Source organism: Rutidosis leptorrhynchoides, chromosome 2 (genome assembly GCF_046630445.1).
Source record: "Rutidosis leptorrhynchoides isolate AG116_Rl617_1_P2 chromosome 2, CSIRO_AGI_Rlap_v1, whole genome shotgun sequence".
NCBI classification, from domain to species: domain Eukaryota; kingdom Viridiplantae; phylum Streptophyta; class Magnoliopsida; order Asterales; family Asteraceae; genus Rutidosis; species Rutidosis leptorrhynchoides.
In genome coordinates this window covers 575657983-575679534 of record NC_092334.1, presented here as the reverse complement: position 1 = coordinate 575679534, position 21552 = coordinate 575657983, and the positions used below count along the sequence as shown (strand labels likewise).

Below are 21552 nucleotides of genomic sequence, written 5' to 3'. Positions count from 1 at the left end.
CGTTGTACTCGTTTGGAGTTTGTGATCTTTGATTTGGGTGAGACATGATTTTTATCGGAGATATAGATGAAGTGTATTGTGGGATTTGTTGAAGAAGATGAAGATAAACATAGAGTAAATATATAATAAAGATAAAGAAGACAATGTTTAAATTTAAAAAAAAAATTTGGAAATAAAAAAAGGAAAACAGTCATCCGACCGTTAGAGTCAGGTCAAACTCCTCAGTCAATAAAAGTCGAACGCGTGGCAGTAACATTTTTTCACGTCAGAAGTCCAACCAACTCCCCTGAAGCTTCAGGACTAACATCTGATTAACAACGTCAGTAGGCGTTAGTTTTTGCCAAGTAAGATGACGGATGGAAACTCACGCCCCGTTATTTGGTCTTAGAACTCTGGAAAATTCAACTAAAATCCGATTTCATTTTCCTGTAGAATTGAAAAAACCTTTTGTACTCCAACTTTCGCTATGAAAGTAAACTATTGAGCCACAAAATATAATAAACAAAACTCACGTGTCCCAGTTCATCAAATTTAAAAACTTCCAAGTAAATACGTACATACACACAAATATGTTGCAGAATAAAAAAACCAACAAGGACTCATCAGAATCCCTAATTTCTTTTCCAGAATTCGGTCTATGTAAATTCTATCTTTTAGGTTTTTTTATTTATTTTTTTTTATTTTATTTATTATGTTATAAAATGATGATTGCCTGATAATTGAATACCGAACCCTAAACTTTGTTTTTTAAATCCCGATAGTATTCGTGTATGACTATTACCAAATTAGAAGTCAAAACCCTAGAAATTGACTTGAATAACAGTAGTCGGATGGCTTGATTTCTTCATTACATAATCTAAATATGTGAATTTTTCGGCTTTTCGTTCCTAACGATGATGGTTGCTCTCTTTAAACTGGTCTCCTGTGTAATCATTCACAAACCATAGATACTAATTTTGTGTTTTTCTTATTTAGTAATTAATAGCTATACTAAATGCAGTTTTTGATTTGATACTAACCGTTATAAATGTCGTTGCAGCTCAGTTGATCATCTGAAATCTGAACTACCAACAGGGGTAAAATGCAGGTATGTATGGCTAACATTAATCCCTTTTTATTATGTTATTGTAAAACAAATGCTTTACACCATATTGTAACAAAGAAATCAATTCCATGCTTTATGTTATATGCTATATATATTTTCAAGTATTATCACATTATTTAATAATTCGATCAATTCAAGACGTGAATATGAAATTTTGTTTAATTTTAGAGTTTTTGTTGAATTTCATAGCCTGCTATTTGTTTTGGGTTGTGTTTGTCTATGTATGATCGATTTATAGCTGAAGTTCAACTATTTGTCTTCATGTCTATCTAGTATTTGCAGTTACTCAAGTAGGTCAAAATTTCTATTAGGTCCTTTATTATTTTGTACTCCGTATAACTAAAAAGGTTTATAACATACTTTTGCTTAAACCCGTGTGTTACTTTTGACATGTATTACTTTAGTGTTATACTCATAGATCATATAGGGTGTGAGGGTGAGGGTAATGAGAATATCAAACAGTGCATTTGGTTTAATTTGAAATACAGTTGGCAATGTGACTTGATGATGTGCTTCACATCATGGCCCTTCACCAATACTTTCTCTCATTTTGTAATCTTTCACATTTCTTTTGTGGTGTAATGTAATGTAATTAAATACATACATACATACAATGATACAAGTTCAAGTTTTTACCACAGTAAAAATGAATATAAATATTTTGGCCAATTCCATTGATGGTAATGCTACGTCCTCTTTAAATCAAATATCAGGAAAAGTTATGCTTTACTTTTTCTACTTTCTATCTATATTTTTCTAATTTACTTATTAATGTTAGTATAAAAAGTTAATTGTAATATATTAGTGCTATAACACTAAAGATACAACAACAACAACAACAGTACCCAATACCACTTGAGTGGTGTATGGGGGAGGTGAGACGTAGACAATCCTTCCTTTATCCGAGAATAAAAACAAGTCATTTCTCCACCCAGAAAAGTAGAGAAAGTCATCCCTCTCTTTATTCGGCGGATAAAGAGATTGCTTCCGAGTGGACCTCCGGCCTAAAGATAGTTATCTTAAAATTGTTTTCCTTTTTTTATATTCTTTATTCTTTTAATTTCTCAATTTATTTATAAAGTTTACTCGAAGTTAATATGTATATTTTTTATCGATTTAGTACTCTTAAGCGTTATAAGTTCACCCAAGTTGATAATAAAGAAATTGTAAGGAACACTGATGTGGTACTAAAATATGGCGTGAACCCGATAACGAATTTGAGGTTGGTTTGGCGTAGGAACATCAAAGAAGACTCTCCATTGTTTACAACTCATTTTATTAAGTTTATTAATTTATTAATATTCTGATTCGTATATCCCCTAGTCTCTTAAGATTTGTTTAGTTTATTTCATATTCTATTTCCTTATTTAAATATTAGGAGTCAAAGTAGGTTTAGGACTTCAAGTTGGTTACGTTTCTTTTTGTATATATACTCATATGTGTACCTAGGAGTTGATCTATCTTTTCAATAATAATAAAATTGTTTCTTTTGTTTTTCCAGACTCTTGCGAGAGTAATTGTCGACAAATCACGGTTGTGATTTTGTTTTATTTGGTTGCGAAGAGCGTTTGTCTTCCAACGGATCATTGATCTTTATCATTTGGTATCAGAGCAATCGATCCGCCTATCGTCATTCCGATTAGTTGGGTCTCTCCCACGTTTGGATTTTGATAGTTTATCCCACATCTTAATTCGATTACTTGGGTCTCTCCCACGTTTGGGTTTTGATATCCTATCAAAAAAAATAAAAATCCGAAATCACTGTTCACGGAACTGTTCACGACGTTACTGTTCATCCGTCAGAAAGTACTGTTCGCGCGTCAGAATTTTACTATTTGGTACTGTTCATCCGAAAAAAAGATTTTTTTTCATGGCCGATAAGGGTAATCAAAGTCGCGATCTCGCTATCGCCCTCAAAAGACTCAAGAACACGCTAGATATAGTTAACAAATTCAACGAGCGTGCGAAACAACGATGGATTGAGGAAGAAAACCGAAGAGCTACTTATGATGCTTGGGTCGAATCACAACAATACTATCAATATGAACTACCACAATACCACCAATGCCACGTTTACTATGAACCACAACCCTACCATCAACCCTACTATCAACCACAACCTTACGAGCAGAGTCAACCTGTTAAGGAGAATCTCGATACGGAAGAGTTCTTTGATTCGATGAAAACATTAATATCGAGGTTGAAGAAATCAGAATTTGATCGTATGGAGAAGCGTGATAACGAAGTTGAAGAGAGTCAGGTAGAAAGCATGTCCTCGTGTCCAGAAAAAGAAAGTAATATCAAGGAGGTGGAGAATGATATAGTTGTTGTTAATGTTGAAGAATGTAAATAATCTACAACACAAGCTTCCGACTTGTTTGATTTTGGTTTAGAAAAGGAGAATTTAGCCATATGTAAAGTAGCCGCGAGTTCTGAAGGTATCCTTGATAAAGATGAAGTTGTAGTGGTTTCAAAAGATGATGAAGACAAGAAAATATCATATTATTATTTGAATAACTCCATGGATGCAAGACAGAGGATTAATAAAGGAGATTTTTTCGTGTTTAAACCGGGCATTGAGAACTCGAGGTCGAGTTCTTTTCAAGAAAGGGAGAAGGGTCAAAGGGTTTTAGAGCATGATACTTTTTCAAGAGGTCGTCAGAAACTTATTTGGAATAGCAATGATGAATTTGTAATTGGGGTGTTTGTATTTGATCCGGGCATATCATATTATTTGAGTTACACAGTTCATCGAGTTGTCATTGATTGGTTTGTCTTTAACCCGGGTATATCGTTTTATTCGAGTTGGAACTCGAGGGAGAGTTCTTTTCAAGTGGGGAAGACTGATGCGGTACTAAAATATGGCGTGAACCCGATAACGAATTTGAGGTTGGTTTGGCGTAGGAACATCAAAGAAGACTCTCCATTGTTTACAACTCATTTTATTAAGTTTATTAATTTATTAATATTCTGATTCGTATATCCCCTAGTCTCTTAAGATTTGTTTAGTTTATTTCATATTCTATTTCCTTATTTAAATATTAGGAGTCAAAGTAGGTTTAGTACTTCAAGTTGGTTACGTTTCTTTTTGTATATATACTCATGTGTACGTAGGAGTTGATCTATCTTTTCAATAATAATAAAATTGTTTCTTTTGTTTTTCCAGACTCCTGCGAGAGTAATTGTCGACAAATCACGGTTGTGGTTTTGTTTTATTTGGTTGCGAAGAGCGTTTGTCTTCCAATGGATCATTGATCTTTATCGAACACTTGGCTTAAAAGACAACTTATTTCTTTTATGTTATTTTGCTATATTATTTATTGTTAATGAATGAATATTTATTGTATGGTATAATTTTGTTGCTCTTCATTATTGTGTTTGAAACGTTCAACTAATGCTGTTTTTATTCGAGAGCTTGGCAGGCTAGTGACAGGTTTAATATCAACTCTCAACTTGAGCATCTGCAAGCTAAGTACGTAGGAACAGGTCATGCAGACATGAACAGATTGTAAGTGCTTGTTTTTTGTATATGTAGATTTACGTAAGCTGTATTTTACAAAATACTAGATGAGTTTATGTCTAATTATAGTTAATGATACTTTCTTATAACCTTGTAGTGAATGGGCAGTTAATATCCAGAGAGACAGCTATGCGTCATATATTGGCCATTATCCAATGCTTGGCTATTTTGCAATAGCTGAAAACGAATCAATTGGGAGAGAACGCTACAATTTTATGCAGGTATTTTTCTTATTAACTTCTCTTGGACTATTTGTTTAGGTAATATACTATATTAGCCATTTATTAAAATAATCCTCTGTTTATTTTTGCAGAAAATGTTGTTGCCATGTGGACTTCCACCAGAAAGAGAAGAGGAGTGAGGGCATCAACGTATATGGAGGTCTAGTGTTATGGTTGTCGGTATGCGTATGAACACATTATGAACTCCTGTAGTATTGATTTTGTTGTGATAGGATGAAATAGAAACGAGTTTGATCCTTGGTTTATTCATCTGTGTATGCTGTTATGTTTTGGCAAAAAATATCAGTATGCATTTTATCAGTTGTTGGGTTGCTATGTGATTCAGTTGTCTAAGTATCTTTTGATATAGTTAGTTATATAACAAATACTGTATATATCTTCTACCAGATTTTGAACTCTTTTGGTTAAGAAATTGTTATTATATACATCAAGCATGGTTAAATTTGAAAATCATTTTTTTTTTTTTTTCCAGCTGAGTTGAAGAAGAAAAGTTCAAGCCTAAGAGGCCTACAGTGAAGTCCCTTTTTAGCATGATCTCTCTCTCTCTCTCTCTCTCTCTCTATATATATATATATATATATATATATATATATATATATATATATATATATATATATATATATATATATATATATATATATATAGTGAAGTCCCTTTTTAGCATGATCTCTCTCTCTCTCTCTCTCTATATATATATATATATATATATATATATATATATATATAGGGGCAGGATCAATGGGGAAGTAACCAATCGGGAGAAGCGGGGGGAAGCAAATTTTTTTTTTTTTTTTTTTTCGTTTTTTTGGAATTTTTTTCTTCCGACATCAAAATCATACGAAAATATGAACATTTAGAAAAGACACTTCGTGATGAATGTTATTATTTAGGCGGGAAACAACAACAACAACATTCAAGATAATATTGTTCGTGAAGAATGTGAACGTTTTTTTCCTTCATGTTTTGTGAAGTAAAATTTAGCCCGATTTAGAGTTTAGGGTTTATAAACACCAAACCCTAAACCCTAAACTCCAAACCGTTCGTGTTAAAAACTCAATCTAAATTCTAAATCTAAACACTAAATCTAAACCCTAAACCCTAAATTTCTAAATCCTAATATCTAAACCCTATAAACCCTAATATCTAAACCCTAATATATAAACCCTAATATCTAAAAACTCAAAATACGCTCGAAAAACACGATAATTGTTATATATTACTTCTTCGAGCGTTTTTCCGCCAAAATAAAAACATTTATCACAAAGTGTCTTTATTAAATGTTCATATTTTCATCCAATCTATAATGTTCGTGAACAAAGTTTTTTAAAAAAACGAAAAAAAAAAAAAATTTGCTTCCCCCCGCTTCCCCAGATTGGTTACTTCCCCCCTTGATCCTACCAATATATATATATATATATATATATATATATATATATATATACATACATATATATATATATACATATATATATATACTCGAATAAATGATGCAATGTTCAACCATGTTATTGAAAATATCACTTGGAGAAGTATCTAAATTACCCCTTTTAAAACATTTGACAAAAGAGATTAATAGAGTAAACTTGTGGACCAAAATTAGTGCTGTTAATTTGACCAATGAGGAATTTTTTGGATTGAAACTTTTCCTTGTTTTATATATTATGGGACATCTTAAAAGGGATTATTGCATGTATTTGTAATGGATGGTTGATCATATAACATCTAATACGTTTGTTTGTTTAATCTTTATGTGCTTAATATAGACATTTTAGCAAGTTCTCACAGCTTTTGTTCCTTGTTTGTTTATTTGCATGGATTAACTAGACTCTATGTACCTTCTCTTTCATGTATTTGATCCGTTTGGCCATTTTTTCTAAATTTTTTAGCTAGACTACATTACCCGTTATTCAACTCAACCTGTTAAAAGGTTGAAAGTGACACCTCCAGATTGTACAAGAAGGTAATGATTGGGTTACTTGCACAACAATTTTGTAATTATTGTCTTGAATTTATGTTTTCTATTACAGAAGAAGAAACGGATTCAACATCCTCGCAAACTCAAGGTAGCTTTCTCAACCTTCTAACTCGCCAGCTTGATGTCTCGTAACAAAAGGAGTCTAAGTGAACCGTTATTGTTCTGTTCATTAGTCATATAGCCATAGTTAAAAATCAATCGAAAGCAAAATGCAATATTTTTTTTTTTTACAACTGGACAACTTTTCGTTATGCATGAGGTGGGTAAATACAGAATCAAAAAGGGATTTGCAGTTTGTTCAATTTGCAGACGAAAAATGATTTTTTTGATATTATGGATCACAGACCATTTGGACGCTTTCATTTTTTATGGGTTCTGGGTATTTTGTATATTGGGATATTGGACCTATCTTCTTAGTATCACTTCTTGTAATTGGTGTGTAACTTATCCAGTTTTCAAAGTAACATTAATAAAATCTTATTGTTCTTGCAAGTACTTGATTGTTACCGTTCTACCGTTGAAGGCAGTAACCACTTTTGTGTTTGCTAATTCAGTATCATTAAGCCACACTATGTCCGAATATAGTTTCTTTTGTTTCATGCTATTAGTCTCTCGTTAGTCAAACAAGTTCAGTTAGTTACCGTCAAACAATCAAATCTTCATCAATTCAAAGTATTCATATGTTTTATTCTAAACATAGGTAATATTCTTTACAAGTATAAATGCTACAACATATGAAATAGTTCACCTGGGCTGTGGTATAGATGGATTTGCGATGAATATGGATTCATCGGATCCCCTCTATTATTATTCGCAAGCTCGATCTGAAATAACTGGGAAGAGCTTGACCTTCAAGCCATATTTCATTTGAAGTAAAACAGAATCACTTGGACAAACTTGGTGACCTTGTACCAATTTCACATGGTAATGAAAGATGATGGCACTAGCCACCATTTTCATCTGAATGAAACTCATTTCCTTACCTAAACATGTCCTTGGTCCTGCATGAAACGCGGGGAACTTGTACGACGGTTCATGTTTTATACTGCCCCGCGAAAACCATCTTTCCGGCTTAAATTCCATACAATCCTCTCCCCATATCCCCTTCATTCTTCCCATTGAATAAAAAGACAAAATTATTCTTGTGTGCTTATCTACAACGTGACCACTTGGAAGAATGTCTGCCTCAGACGGAGACTTATGTTCCAAAGCAACAGGAGGATACAACCTTAAAGCTTCACAAATACCTCCGTGAAGAAAATTCATTCCTTCAAGTTGTTTTATACCCAAACATTTCCATTTTTCACCTCCTAGTTGCGTCTTAATCTCTTCTCGAATCTTCTTCTCTACGCACGGGTTTTGGGCAAGAAGGTAAAAGAACCAAGAAAGAGATGTGCTTGTGGTATCTCTCCCTGCGAACATTAGATTTAGTATGGCATCCTTTATGAACTGCCTTGAGTCGCCGGAAGTCCCACTCTGTCCTTCAAAACCTCTCATCAAGGAAGTTAACAATCCCCTCTCTTCAACCTCTACCTATACGACAAAAAGTTAGTTAAGTATACACATGAACCGCTAAATGCATTATGTTCTTCATGTTCAGTATTGGTTGTGTGGGTTGGGGGGGGGGTGTTTCTTTTACTCGCATGTATTTAGAACAATGGACTTTTAACCTAAAGGTCGCAGGTTCAAGTCATGCTATGAAAAAAATTGACATAATTTTTTTTTTTTTAAATGTACGTGCTCTACTCGGGTTATCCAGTAACCGTTTTCGACCATCTTCTCTGGCCACTAAATTTAATCATTAGATCCCATATATTTTAAAATATATGGTATTTTTTTAAGGCAAAAGACAATCAAAGTAACCTTCAAATATAATTAGCGTTGAAAAAAAATTGAGACCCCATTGTCTTTTCATCCTGTATTTGCCACTCCTATCTTGAAATGATTATTTGATCATACACATCTTTTATGAAGATATTCGCAAAGATGAATGTGTAGAACTGATTAATCAGGTGTTAAAAAATTTGGCTTTTGTCCTTCTCAAACTGTATATTACTTATGTATTAACATTTTTCTGCTATGATAATTGGTGCAATGCATGTTACCAAGAAGTTCGTTCTGTTCCTCTATGCATCTCTTTAATGGGTAAATTTTCATGAAAAAGGGGCAACTTTCGTGTAGTTTGTAATTGGATGTAACTGTTCAGATTTTTTTTGAGAATAAATCATTCTCTTAATAGATCTCGTCTTGTTCTTGAAAAAGACGTGAGACGGGGTCGCGAAGGACGTTGCCTGACATTGACTTTTATATATATACACACATATTTTAAAGCCAAAAAGCCTTCGATGACCAGTTTGTACCTATAATCGTTATTATCGTCAATATAATATAAAAAGTAACACTAAACTACGTCAATTTTGATCGATTTGCTCGAATTTTGACCGATTTTAACCGAATTTTTTACTTTGACCTGCGTTGACCTAGCCTTTTCCGCATTTGACCAAACTTTTGACCATTGACCGAATTATTAGACAACAGGACGGGGTCGAGACGGGTTAGTCACAAAACGCCGCAATGGGCGTCGCAACGGACGCAACGGACGCAACGGATGTCGTTTACATTAGTGCATGCTACACCTTTTAAAGCTTACATATACAAACAGTTTTTACAGGCTTACTAGTATGAAGAAACTGTATGTGTTTATACCTAAAGAGAATAAGCATATGAAGTTGTACCTCTTTTCGAGACAAACACTTGTATATAAAGTCATCAAAAGCCTTCCAAGCCTCCTTCATCTTTTTCTCCTTACCCAACCCAAATCTCTTCTGCAACTTCCAAACTTTCGTTGGCAAAATATGTCTCCACAAAAGGGCTTCTTCGACAACTGTGAACGCCTTCTCACATGGAAGGATAGGTAAATTAGGAGACAAGCTTTCAGGATCATAATCTAAAAGCAATGCACATACGTTATCAAAAGTGAACCTTTGAAATATTTCTTGTAAATCTAACTCTTGACATTGCTCAAGAAGAGGTAGAAGCCCTTTCTCTACTTTGTTCTTTATGTTCATATCCAAAAGAGTAAGAAACTCGGGTTGTTTGAATAAAGACATGGTTGTTTTTCTATGAAGTTCCCATAACTCGTGATCCGAGTTGAATATACCATCTCCAAGGATATCAAAGATGAAACGAAAGTCCGGGCCTTTCGGATAGTTGTGAAAATTCTTGCTCAACATGTAGTGAACGTTGGCAGGATCAGACGTGACTAGCATGTGTATATTGGCAAACCAAGGACCTTTAAGCAAGAAATTACCGTGACTAAGTTTTAGGATATCAGTGACGTAATCATGGATACGGTGGGCGTTTAAGAGCGTTTCCAGCGTCATACCAAGAACGGGTAAATCGATAGGAAGACCTCGCCTTCTACGAAGAAAGAATACGGTACATGAAATCAAGAAGATAATGAAAATAAGCTTATCAAAGTAGAGAAGGGAAGCCATGTAATTGGAATGAACAAAGCGAGGTGTGATAAAAATGAACAAGAGATATACTTGTGAATTGTGATGGTTTATTGTTCTAATTGGTGTTATGTGTACTCACATGTTGTGGATATGTGTTGGCTCTTTCATTTGTAAAAATTTTCTAAATTTACTTTTAACTTTTTATTACATAAAGACAATGTGAAAATGGACCCATTCCATGCCAAAATGCAATGGTCCTATGAAACGTGTATTAGTCCTATATATATTTCATAAAAAACCAAACCGAAAGATCTCGTGTGATATCAAAACTTCAACTATCTTGAAATGATTATTAATCCTTCATTAATTTCTTAAACCTTGATATTAATTGATTGAAGGATGGACCATTGCAACTTAATGTTAGTTGTCGTATAATGAAAAGGTATTAACTTTTTTTTTTTTTTTTTTTTTTTTTTTTTTTTTTTTCGCGCGAAAATAACGAAAACTTTTATAAAATGGAAAACGTTCTCGAAAAGAAAACGAATTCAACAAGAATTACAAAAGAGAAGCCCGACGAGGCTCGAACCTAGAAAGCGGTACCGACAAACTATCTATACCGAGCCACACCTACCCATAACCGAAACTACAAAAGACTAAACGCATCCAAAAGAACGAGATACAAATTTTAAGAAAACAACTAAACAAGAAACTATAAACCATAAAAAAGGACCTCAAATGTCCTTAATGAAGACGCCGAATTTGGCCTTTTCGGCACCTTGAACCACTTTTTCCTTACGCTTATGATGATGAATCTTATTCTTACCCGACGAGCGCGGGGTTTCGGTAGAGTTATTTTCCGTACCCGGTTCACACTCGGCCATACTTGTCATCATAATATCAAAAGCATCGAGAGCCTCCTTGGTCATATTAAGTCCCGGAAACGCAAAACCTTTCTTCTTATCAAACTTACCGCTAAAAACAAATGTTGAATGGCATCCCCGTAATCAAGATCATCGTCATTATCCACAAGTTTAAAATGGCCCGAGGTAGGAGCGACATTCCTTCTTGACCTCAAATTCACTTTTTTGAGTTGGTCTCTAGGAACATTTTTGTTTAAAACAAACCACACCTTGCAATAGCCTTTGCACGAAAGGTCCTCGCAATCACAATACATCCTTCCGCTTCGTCCAATCAAAATAGGTGAAGGATTATCATTCTTTGTTGCATCTTCTCCACACGTCTTCATAACTTCCTTCTTTTTCTTCTTTTCTTTCTTCAATTGCGCCAATCTTACCGCAAACGTGGTATTATCTTCATCAACATCTTCAAAAACCGGGGACGAAATCTTGTTACCACAATCCGACTCCATGACAGGCCCAACATGAACATGCAAGGGCTCAAATATAGCCTCGAGTATAACAGATTTGGGCCGCAAAGCAGCTCTATCGATGGACCCAAATTGAATACTGGGCCCATCTCCCACAGCAACAAGCCCACTGGATTGAACCGATCCAGTAAGAGGAATTGGGCTAATAACACCCAATATCATCTGAAGCCAAAACAGAAACAGAAGTTGCAAAAGCGTTCATCAAACCATTGGTTTTCGTCGAAGCATCTTCAATATGAGAAGAGTAAAGTGGGTGAATAACATCACCATCAACCGGATCCGGAACCACAAAAAACTCCGACGGAGCATTACTAGTAACCACAAATCGATTTGTTGATTCCAACAACTTACTATCAAACGTATGAAAAAGAGTACGAGATAAGTTATTGATATCCGATAATTCTGACACCCAAACGTTGCATTTTGACCCGTCTTTATCCTTGATATCAACATCGACCGAGGCGTGAATGTGTTTAGGGCACGATGACTTGATGAAAGCAAATAATGAACCAACATTGCTTAATGATGAGGACGAAGTAGCGACGTGAATCACCTCACCAAATAACTCGGCAATATCCATCACTCTTTCTCTAGAAGCGTACTTGAACGGTACGCCCAAAACTTCGATCCACGCAAATCTAAAAAAAAGAATCGGCAATCTCCGACATAGGGCGAATCATACAAAAATCTTTTGTACTAGCCGTGAGGATATTGTTAAAGCTAGCTTCGTCTCCGCAAACCAACACACAACCAAAAGGACCCAGAGTACTAATATTCGCTACATGTGCTGTGACGACCCGGAAATTTTTGACCAAATTTAAACTTAATCTTTATATGTTTCCAACACGATAAGCAAAGTCTGTAATGTTGAGTCTCGAAAACTTTGGAACAGTTTATATGAATGCATTTGCCCTTTTGACCATTCCCGACGATTCACGAACAATTGTTTGTAAAAATATATATATATATATATATATATATATATATATATATATATATATATATATATATATATATATATATATATATATATATATATATATATATAGGGGCAGAATCAATGGGGAAGTAACCAATCGGGGGGAAGCGGGGGGAAGCAAATTTTTTTTTTTCGTTTTTTTTGGAATTTTTTTTTCCGGCATCAAGATCACACGAAAATATGAACATTTAGAAGAGACACTTCGTGATGAATGTTATTATTTAGGCGGAAAAACGATCGACAAAAATAACATTCAAGATAATATTGTTCGTGAAGAATATGAACGTCTTTTTTTCATGTTTTGTGAAGTAAAATTTAGCCCGATTTAGGGTTTAGGGTTTAGGGTTTAGGGTTTGGTGTTTTGGGTTTATTCCATAAACCCAAAACACCAAACCCTAAACCCTAAACTCTAAACCGTTCGTGTTAAAAACTCAATCTAAATCCTAAATCTAAACCCTAAATCTAAACCCTAAACCCTAAATTTCTAAACACTAATATCTAAACCCTATAAACCCTAATATCTAAACCCTAATATCTAAACCCCAATAGCTAAAACCTCAACATACGCTCGAAAAAGACGATAATTGTTGTATTTTACTTCTTCAAGCGTTTTTCCGCCAAAATAAAAACATTTATCACAAAGTGTCTCTACTAAATGTTCATATTTTCATCCCATCTATAATGTTCGTGAACAAAGTTTTTTCAAAAAAACGAAAAAAAAAGTTTTTGCTTCCCCCCGCTTCCCCCCGATTGGTTACTTCCCTCTTGATCCTACCACTATATATATATATATATATATATATATATATATATATATATATATATATATATATATATATATATATATATATATATATATATATATATATATATATATATATATATATATATATAAGGTATATTGAATGTATATTTACATGGTTTTGAATTTATTTAGTAAACGATAATAGCACTCGTTTGTCAGTCAATCGATATTAAATAAGTTAAATTCAAACTTATATAATTTTAAAATAAACGGTGATCCAAAAATGAGTTCTATAAATTTTAGACTTACTAAAAATGTATTTAGGATCTAGTTATTAAAATTTTAGCATTTTTTATATTTTACCCAGAATTGAGAGGGACAGTTGATGTAAATTTTATTTAATAAATTAAGGATCGAATTTTATACCATAATGACCAAAATAAATAAATATAATTAATTTTAAAATATGGGATTTTTCTGAATTAAATTTATCCGTAACTGTTTAGCAATGGACCACGATATACTATCTGTGTTAAAGTGTCGGCAGGCAATATAGTAATTGAATCCCGTGAATGAATTGTAACCAACCGTTGTTGGTTCTATTATAATAGAAATCCTATATCATATTTATATATACTTTCATATGCATATTATACATTCATCATTCATTTCTTCAACCTTACACCCACACCACGAGATCACCATCACCGGGAACCGCCAACCCACCTTCATCACTACCACCGGCATCCTCCACCATAAACCACTTAATCATCATCACCATCGAGTTAACCGTTTGGTTTGTTTCTTTTCTGTCGAGCAAATCCATTAAAACATACATCCCAGTCTGGCACCGGTCCATGACGATGAAACCCAAGTCTCCAACGCTAACATTGAGGTACTTGATTATAGCGATAATTTACCACCTTCTTTACTATTACAGTTTCATCATCGTTGCTATATGTTCCCATGTTCAACCATCAATCCACCACTACCACGATTCCCCACCATCGAACTTCTGTTTTTAAGCTCGAAACCACCATAGTTCAACCTGCAAGAGCTGCTTGTTTTCCTTCACGACTGCAGCTGCAGCTGCCAAACTTTTGTTTCAATCCAAACTACTACTAAATTGTTCCTGTTCCGGTCATAAACCTAACCCAAAACAAAACCCACTTGGTTGTTGATCGACCACCATCAAACCCATCTATTTTTGTTTTCTTTTATAAGCACACCTTGAACCACCAAGTCATCACTATATATTTTTTTTGCTGCAGCTTATATGTCCTTGTTGCAACTCGTATCCTTGTTAAACTGCTACTCCACGAAACCACTATCAAATTGAAGACCACCATCGACATAAACCATATACATACACTTATTTCCCTGTTTCCTACTGTTCGAATGCCACCACATCACAAAGTCACTGCTATAGCCGCTATTATTTTTCTATTTTTATTCTAAGTTCGAACCAGGCTATTACCATTTATGTTACAGCGACTAAAATAATGATGATACTATTACAACGTGAATTGATGAGGGATGATGACGAGCTGCTACCTTGTTTCTTTCTGTTTTAAATAAACGAGTACACCATAAAGTAGATGATGACGTTTAAAAAAAAAGAAAGAAAGAAACATGTCGGCTGCTTTATTTCTGTTTCTATCAAGTTACATGTACCGTATTATTTTTTTTATTCTATCGGGCCATTTAAAATTGATTGGGTTTGTGATCTTGTTGTTGGGCCACGAATTCAGTCTGTTGGGCTTGAGAAACTGTGATGCCCCGTACAAAACCATCGTGTACGATTCATCAACAACAGGATCATTACAAGGTGACGTACACTATATGCTGTTTCAAAATAAGTTTGCATTCATAAGAAAAGGTAACGTCATAACCAACGCCAAATGTTTAACATACGAAAGTGTGCTTCTACGAATAGAAGGCATTAATAATAGTACGTGACCCATAGGTCATTACAAATCATTGTTTCAAAAGTAATAAAGTTTGTGAATGCAAGATAAATGTTTCATGCGAAGACATCTCTAATAAGCGTAGCGGGAGTCTACAAAGCATGACAACTACAGCGGAAGCAATCAAACCTTAAGCACCTGAGAAAAACATGCTTAAAAACGTCAACACGAATGTTGGTGAGCTATAGTTTAAGTATAACAGTAATGTAAGGTAGGCCACGAGATTTCGTATTTCAAAACAGTATGAAAAGTATATGTATAAGCGTGGGCACTTGGTAACTAACTTAACGTAAATAACACCCCCTAAAAGTACACTTGGCGAGTGCGTATGTTTACGAAGTATTAAACACCTGTTAAATGCTAGCGCTACTAGCCCGAGTGGGGATGTCAAACCCTATGGATCCATATCTAAGATTCGCGTTCACCGGTTCAAAGACCAATGACTAAACGTTACCGAGCTAAGCGGAAAGTTCATGCCGTTGTATAACCCACACATATATAAAGTTTAAGTACTCGTGCCTAGTATGTAAAACATAAAATGCGCATGTATTCTCAGTCCCGAAATAGTTAAAGTAAAAAGGGATGCTATAACTCACAGTGGAAAGTAGTAAAAGTCGACACGCGGGAAAAGTAAGCAAGTGGTTGGTCCGAAAGGTCCTCAACCTAAGTCAAAAGTTACTAAGTCAGTAAATCGTTCCCAAAAGTTTAAAAGTATATAAATTAGGTCTTAAGTATCATCATCATTCATCATTAAACAAAAAGTGTAAAGTAAGTTTCAATTAAGAATAGAGTTTGAAATAAAGGCTGACTTCGTCTAGTCGCCACGACCTCTATACAAACTGAAATGGGGTGAGACCAGTGGTCATGGATCCGTATATGAGTCCCCTAGAGGCTGACCAATTTTCAGAACCAAACTCGTCTTCATTTGACCGTGGCGATGGTTTAAGTGCGAGTAGGTCAGAATTTTTCAGCACAACGTTAATAGGGTGTAGTGACTTTCGGGAGGCCATAGATCCCAAACCGTAACTCAGAGTAAGACGAGGTCTAAACGGAAAATCATCTACTCGAACCGAACTAGCTGGAAATAAACTTTTCCAGTAGCCCAGGTGTGATGACCCAGAAAATTTTGACTTATTTAACCCAATTCTCTATACGATTTATTATTTTGACACGTTAAACAAAGTCTGTTAGATTGAGTCTCAAAATTTTAGAACTGTTTCATATATACAATTACCTTTGACTACTCTCGACGATTCATGAACAATTATATGTATGTATATATATATGTACAAGTAAAAACGACTTTCCTACAGTAAAACACTATTTGCTACAGTAAAAATGACTTTGCTACAGTAAAAACACTATTTGCTACAGTAAAATACTATTTGCTACAGTGAACCGTATTTGCTACAGTGCTATAGTGAAAACGACTTTGCTACAGTGAATTGCTACAATAAACACTATTTGCTACAGTAAACACTATTTGCTACAATATTTGCTATTTGCTACAGTAAACACTCTTTGCTACAGTACACTATTTGATGTCGACGAACTAGCAAACAAAAACGGATAAGGCGGCCATGCGATCGCATGGCAAAAACACTGAAAACTCATGCGATCGCATGAGCTACAGTAAATGAAAAAGGTACTATAAAAATGCCAGTTTGCTCGACGGATTCTCACATGTTTTTCTTCTTCTATATTCAATATTTATATTTATATTATAATTATAATTTTAAATTTAAGTTTAATAATAATAAGGTATATACGAGGGTGTTTTAATTCGGGTTTCAAACCATTTTAAGATAAGGAAATATTGGGTATTGTTCGGGGTATTGTTCTTGAATCCAAGGCCAACCATACAGTCGTCTACCATCATTACGTCTACGCAATTTGCCTACAATATTGAGTCTCAATATTGAACCGTGAGTTATAGTCTCCCTTTTTAAATACTTTAAATATTTTTGGGCTGAGAATACATGCAATTTATTTTAAACGCAATAAGACACAAGTACATACTAAGTTCTACACTGAGTTAAACCGAAAATCCCTTAGCTTTGGTAACTAGTAGCTTCCAGTACATAGGATATGGACTGGTGGGCGCGAATAATTGTATATGGATCCATAGGGCTTGACATCCCCGTCCGAGCTAGAGCGCTAGCCTTTTAACGGACGTATGTTATTTGAGTTTAAGACACGTTGGTTTGCGTGTATTAAAACGAATGGGGTAATTATCACTATAGCGTTAAGTTTAGTTACCAGGGTGCTCTGTTACGTAGAATCTATTGATAAAGTTTTGATGAAATCTTGTGGTCTATCTTTATATATATTTATGACTCGAGCAATTAAACCTATAGCTCACCAACATTCGTGTTGACCTTTTTAGCATGTTTTATTCTCAGGTCATTAGACTGCTTCCGCTGTGATGTGCTTGTTGCCTGCTTGGAGTCTCTCATGCTTTGTATAAAGTTTATTGCATTCTAAATAAAACTGCGTTGTGTAATAAATAATTGGACTGTAATGTCAACCTGTAAATTAAAGACTTATGTATTTTGAGGTTTGGCTTATACCTAAGCACTCGCCCACATGTTTATAACTTTCTATATTTAGAAAGTCACTTATTTTAATGAATGCAATATTTTATCAAAATGTATCATATAGAGGTCAAAACCTCACTGTGGAATCAATGATTAACGTGCCGCGTCAATAGCGATTTTGACGAGTCGTTACAGTTGGTATTCGAGCTTGAGGTCATAGGGAACCAGAAATTACATTAGTGTGTTTAACTAGTAATTGTTAGGAGGTATTAGTGAGTCTGGACTATGACCATATCTGTTTTTACTGATTTTTGCTTATCATTTGGTCAAAAACATTATATGTGATATATTTATATACTAACATAATTGTTGTTTCAATTATGTGATAGATGACTTCTTCTAATCCTATCATTTTGTACGACTCGGAATCAGACACTGAATCTATTCTATCCACAACTGAAAAGGGCGTTCCAATACCTATTAAAGAAGAAATTGTGTTAGCCGGGGAATCTCAACTCCCGGTAAACCCAGAGGAGGTTCCAGCTCCACCCAACTTTAGTTTTTCGGAGCCACAGTATCGTTGGCATGGACCCATGATCCCTGGAGTAAACGAGGATCGTCCATTTCTAAACGAACATGGACATTGGGTCAGATACACCGCCGACGGGCGGGTTGTGAATATTACGCCTGGCAGATTTTTGTTCATGACCACCGGTACATATTCTCGTACACATGATGTAGATAGTTCGTCATCATATTCTCCTACACATGACTCAGATAGTTCGTCATCAGATGAGATCAGTGAGGAGGAGGATTTTGCTAATGAAATAAAAGAAGTCAATAAGGAGAAATTCCAACTTGCTATAGATAATAAAAACAACCACAATAATAAAAAGTCCTTAATTATTAAAAAGGAACATGACCATTCGATCCGTAACCACCCTTATTGTATTAAACCCACTGAGGCAACGGGTACCTCAAAACCCCAGCCAAAAATAAAATACACTGCTAGAATGTCTGTCGGACCATGTGCACATAAACAATTGGCAGAGAGAACCAAATGGGAAGAAGTTTCTGATAGTTCTGAATAAACGACCTCGCAACCATAAATCTTTCATGCACTATTCTATTGCTTATGTGTGCTACTCTATCTTGTTATGTAGAATAAGCATATGTAAAATATCAGTATTGTATGGTATTGTATTATTTTGGTTTATTAATAATAAATGCATGGAATGATTATTTGTATTATTACTACTTATTATTATTATTATTATTATTATTATTATTATTATTATTATTATTATTATTATTATTATTATTATTATTATTATTATTATTATTATTATTATTATTATTATTATTATTATTATTATTATTATTATTATTACATAATAACGTAGTAACTCGCTATAATTTTTTTATAGTGGAATATTATTAGGATTTTAGTAGTTAATTCCTTGTACTAGCTATTATGTATGAACTTAACGGGTAGGTAATACCCTAGAAATAATTATAAAATGCTAATAAGAAGAAAAGACTTTTATAATAATTGGTTCATATTATTAATATGCTACGATTAACTATTGACAACTCATTTTACCTATAATATTCTATATGATTAAATTATATCTGTTGTGTTTATTGAAGAAACATGTCTCAAATGTCGGATGCTGAGTTTGAGGAACTAGTCGAGAAACGTGTGAATGAAAGAATTGCTGCAGCTGAGGCAGTAAAAGCAACAGCCGAAGCAGCAGCTAAAGCAGCAGCCGTAAACACAAACTCACGAAACGGATGCTCATACAAAACTTTTCAAGGATGCAAACCACAGACGTTTAGTGGAACCGAGGGACCAGTCGGTCTAACCCGATGATTTGAAAAGATGGAGTCTGTTTTCAAAATCAGTAATTGTGCGGACGGAGACAAGTCAAAGTATGCTTCGTGCACGTTGCAAGACGGTGCACTTACTTGGTGGAACAATTATGCTAAAGCAGAAGGAGTAGATACGGCATATGATATCTCTTGGGAAGAACTGAAAAAGATGCTAATCGAGGAGTACTGTCCTCGAAATGAGATCAGAAAAATGGAATCTGAGTTACGTAATCTGAAGGTTTTCGGCGCGAATCTCAATAACTATGAAAAGCGTTTCATGGAACTAGCCTTGTTGTGTCCCGAATTGGTGCCAAACGAGAAACGAAAGATAGAAATGTATATTGACGGTTTATCGATCAATATCAAAGGAAATGTTACATTGTCCAAACCGAATACGATGCAGGAAGCCATGACAATGGCACACCAACTCATGGACCAGATCATAGAGAGTTCAATTAAGGCACCAATTACCGAAGTCAAGATAACTGAAGGAAAGAGGAAATGGGAAGACTATAATGGCAAAAGTACTCACCTGAAGAAACAAGAAACTTTTAAAGGTAAACAAGATGGGGCAACTGCAAGTCCAAACTATAAGGGACCCCATCCGTTCTGCAAAAGATGTTACACACATCATGCAGGTTATTGCCAAGTGATCTGTGATAAGTGCAACAAGAAAGGACATGTGGCGAAAGATTGTTATGCCACCGTTTCTGAAGTAAAGACAAAACCGACCGATGTCAAGAAATGTTTTCGATGCGGGAAGCCTGGTCACTTTATAAATCAATGCCCTGATAAGGAGAAGAACAAAGAACCCGCACGTGGGAGGGCATTTAATGTTAGTGCCAGTGAAGCACGTGAGGATCCTAATCTTGTCACGGGTACGTTTACCGTTAATAATCAACTAGATTCTATTATGTTTGATACGGGTGCTGATAAAAGTTATATGTGTAAAGACTTTAGTTCTAAACTAAAATGTGCATCATTGCCTCTAGACGATAAATATACTATCGAATTAGCTAATGGTAAACTAATAAAAGCCGATAAAATTTGCCATGGTTGCGAAATAAATCTCGCTGGTGAAACCTTCAAAATCGATTTGATACCCGTAGAATTGGGAAGTTTTGACGTAATCGTTGACATGGACTGGATGTCCAAAACAAGAGCGGAAGTTGTTTGCACTGAGAAAGCAATCCGCATCCCTCATAAGGATGAAACGTCATTAATGATTTATGGGGAGAAGAGCAACTCGAAGCTGAACCTTATCAGCTGTATGAAGGCCCAGAAACTTATAAGAAAAGGTTGTTATGCTATTCTGGCACAAGTAAAGAAGATCGATACTGAAGAAAGAAGCATTGATAACATGCCGGTTGTAAGAGAATATCCCGAAGTATTTCCAGAAGAATTACCGGGGCTACCTCCACACAGATGTGTAGAATTCCAGATTGATCTCATACCGGGAGCTGTACCTGTAGCCCGATCTCCATATAGACTTGCACCTTCATAAATGCAAGAATTACAAGACAAGTTGCAAGAATTATCGGACCGTGGATTTATTTGTCCCAGTTTTTCACCTTAGGGTGCTCCTATTCTGTTCGTCAAGAAGAAGGATGGATCTATGAGAATGTGCATAGATTACCGAGAATTAAACAAATTAACGATCAAGAATCGGTACCCATTACTGAGGATTGATGATTTGTTTGATCAATTGCAAGGATCAAGTGTTTATTCCAAGATTGATCTACGCTCCGGATATCATCAGCTGAGA

The 21552-nt window shown here is 34.8% G+C and overlaps 2 protein-coding genes across 5 annotated transcripts; one reads left to right on the top strand and one right to left on the bottom strand.

Moving 5' to 3' along the window:
• The first annotated feature begins 552 nt into the window (after positions 1–552).
• Positions 553–7279, top strand: LOC139894593 (uncharacterized protein At4g14342). Of its 4 annotated transcripts, XR_011775098.1 has the most exons (7): positions 553–633; positions 1040–1087; positions 4528–4613; positions 4723–4846; positions 4939–5026; positions 5340–5395; positions 6895–7279. XR_011775098.1 is itself a non-coding variant. In XM_071877965.1 (5 exons), exons 2-5 carry the CDS (start codon positions 1082–1084, stop codon positions 4984–4986), a joined length of 264 nt encoding a protein of 87 aa, XP_071734066.1. In that variant the 5' UTR covers positions 553–633; positions 1040–1081; the 3' UTR covers positions 4987–5167. The 4 variants fall into 4 exon arrangements, 3 of the variants coding, with proteins under 3 accessions (XP_071734066.1, XP_071734067.1, XP_071734068.1); XM_071877965.1 differs by lacking the exons at positions 5340–5395; positions 6895–7279 and having other exon boundaries at positions 4939–5167; XM_071877966.1 differs by lacking the exons at positions 5340–5395; positions 6895–7279 and having other exon boundaries at positions 589–639; positions 4939–5167.
• Positions 7280–7480: 201 nt separating this feature from the next.
• On the bottom strand, positions 7481–10407 carry LOC139893222 (alkane hydroxylase MAH1-like). Its single transcript, XM_071876371.1, has 2 exons — positions 9578–10407; positions 7481–8375 (listed from the first exon to the last, which is right to left on the bottom strand). Exons 1-2 carry the CDS (start codon positions 10337–10339, stop codon positions 7650–7652), a joined length of 1488 nt encoding a protein of 495 aa, XP_071732472.1. The 5' UTR covers positions 10340–10407; the 3' UTR covers positions 7481–7649.
• Between the last annotated feature and the right edge of the window lie 11145 nt (positions 10408–21552).

Excerpts from the sequence above, each read along its gene's own strand:
- LOC139894593 (XM_071877965.1), top strand. Across the intron at positions 4,614-4,722 it reads CATGCAGACATGAACAGATT|TGAATGGGCAGTTAATATCC; the intron begins GTAAGTGCTTGT and ends ATAACCTTGTAG. Across the intron at positions 4,847-4,938 it reads AACGCTACAATTTTATGCAG|AAAATGTTGTTGCCATGTGG; the intron begins GTATTTTTCTTA and ends TTATTTTTGCAG.
- LOC139893222 (XM_071876371.1), bottom strand. The coding sequence starts at position 10,339 with ATGGCTTCCCTTCTCTACTTTGATAAGCTTATTTTCATTATCTTCTTG. Across the intron at positions 8,376-9,577 it reads AGTGTTTGTCTCGAAAAGAG|GTAGAGGTTGAAGAGAGGGG; the intron begins GTACAACTTCAT and ends TTTGTCGTATAG.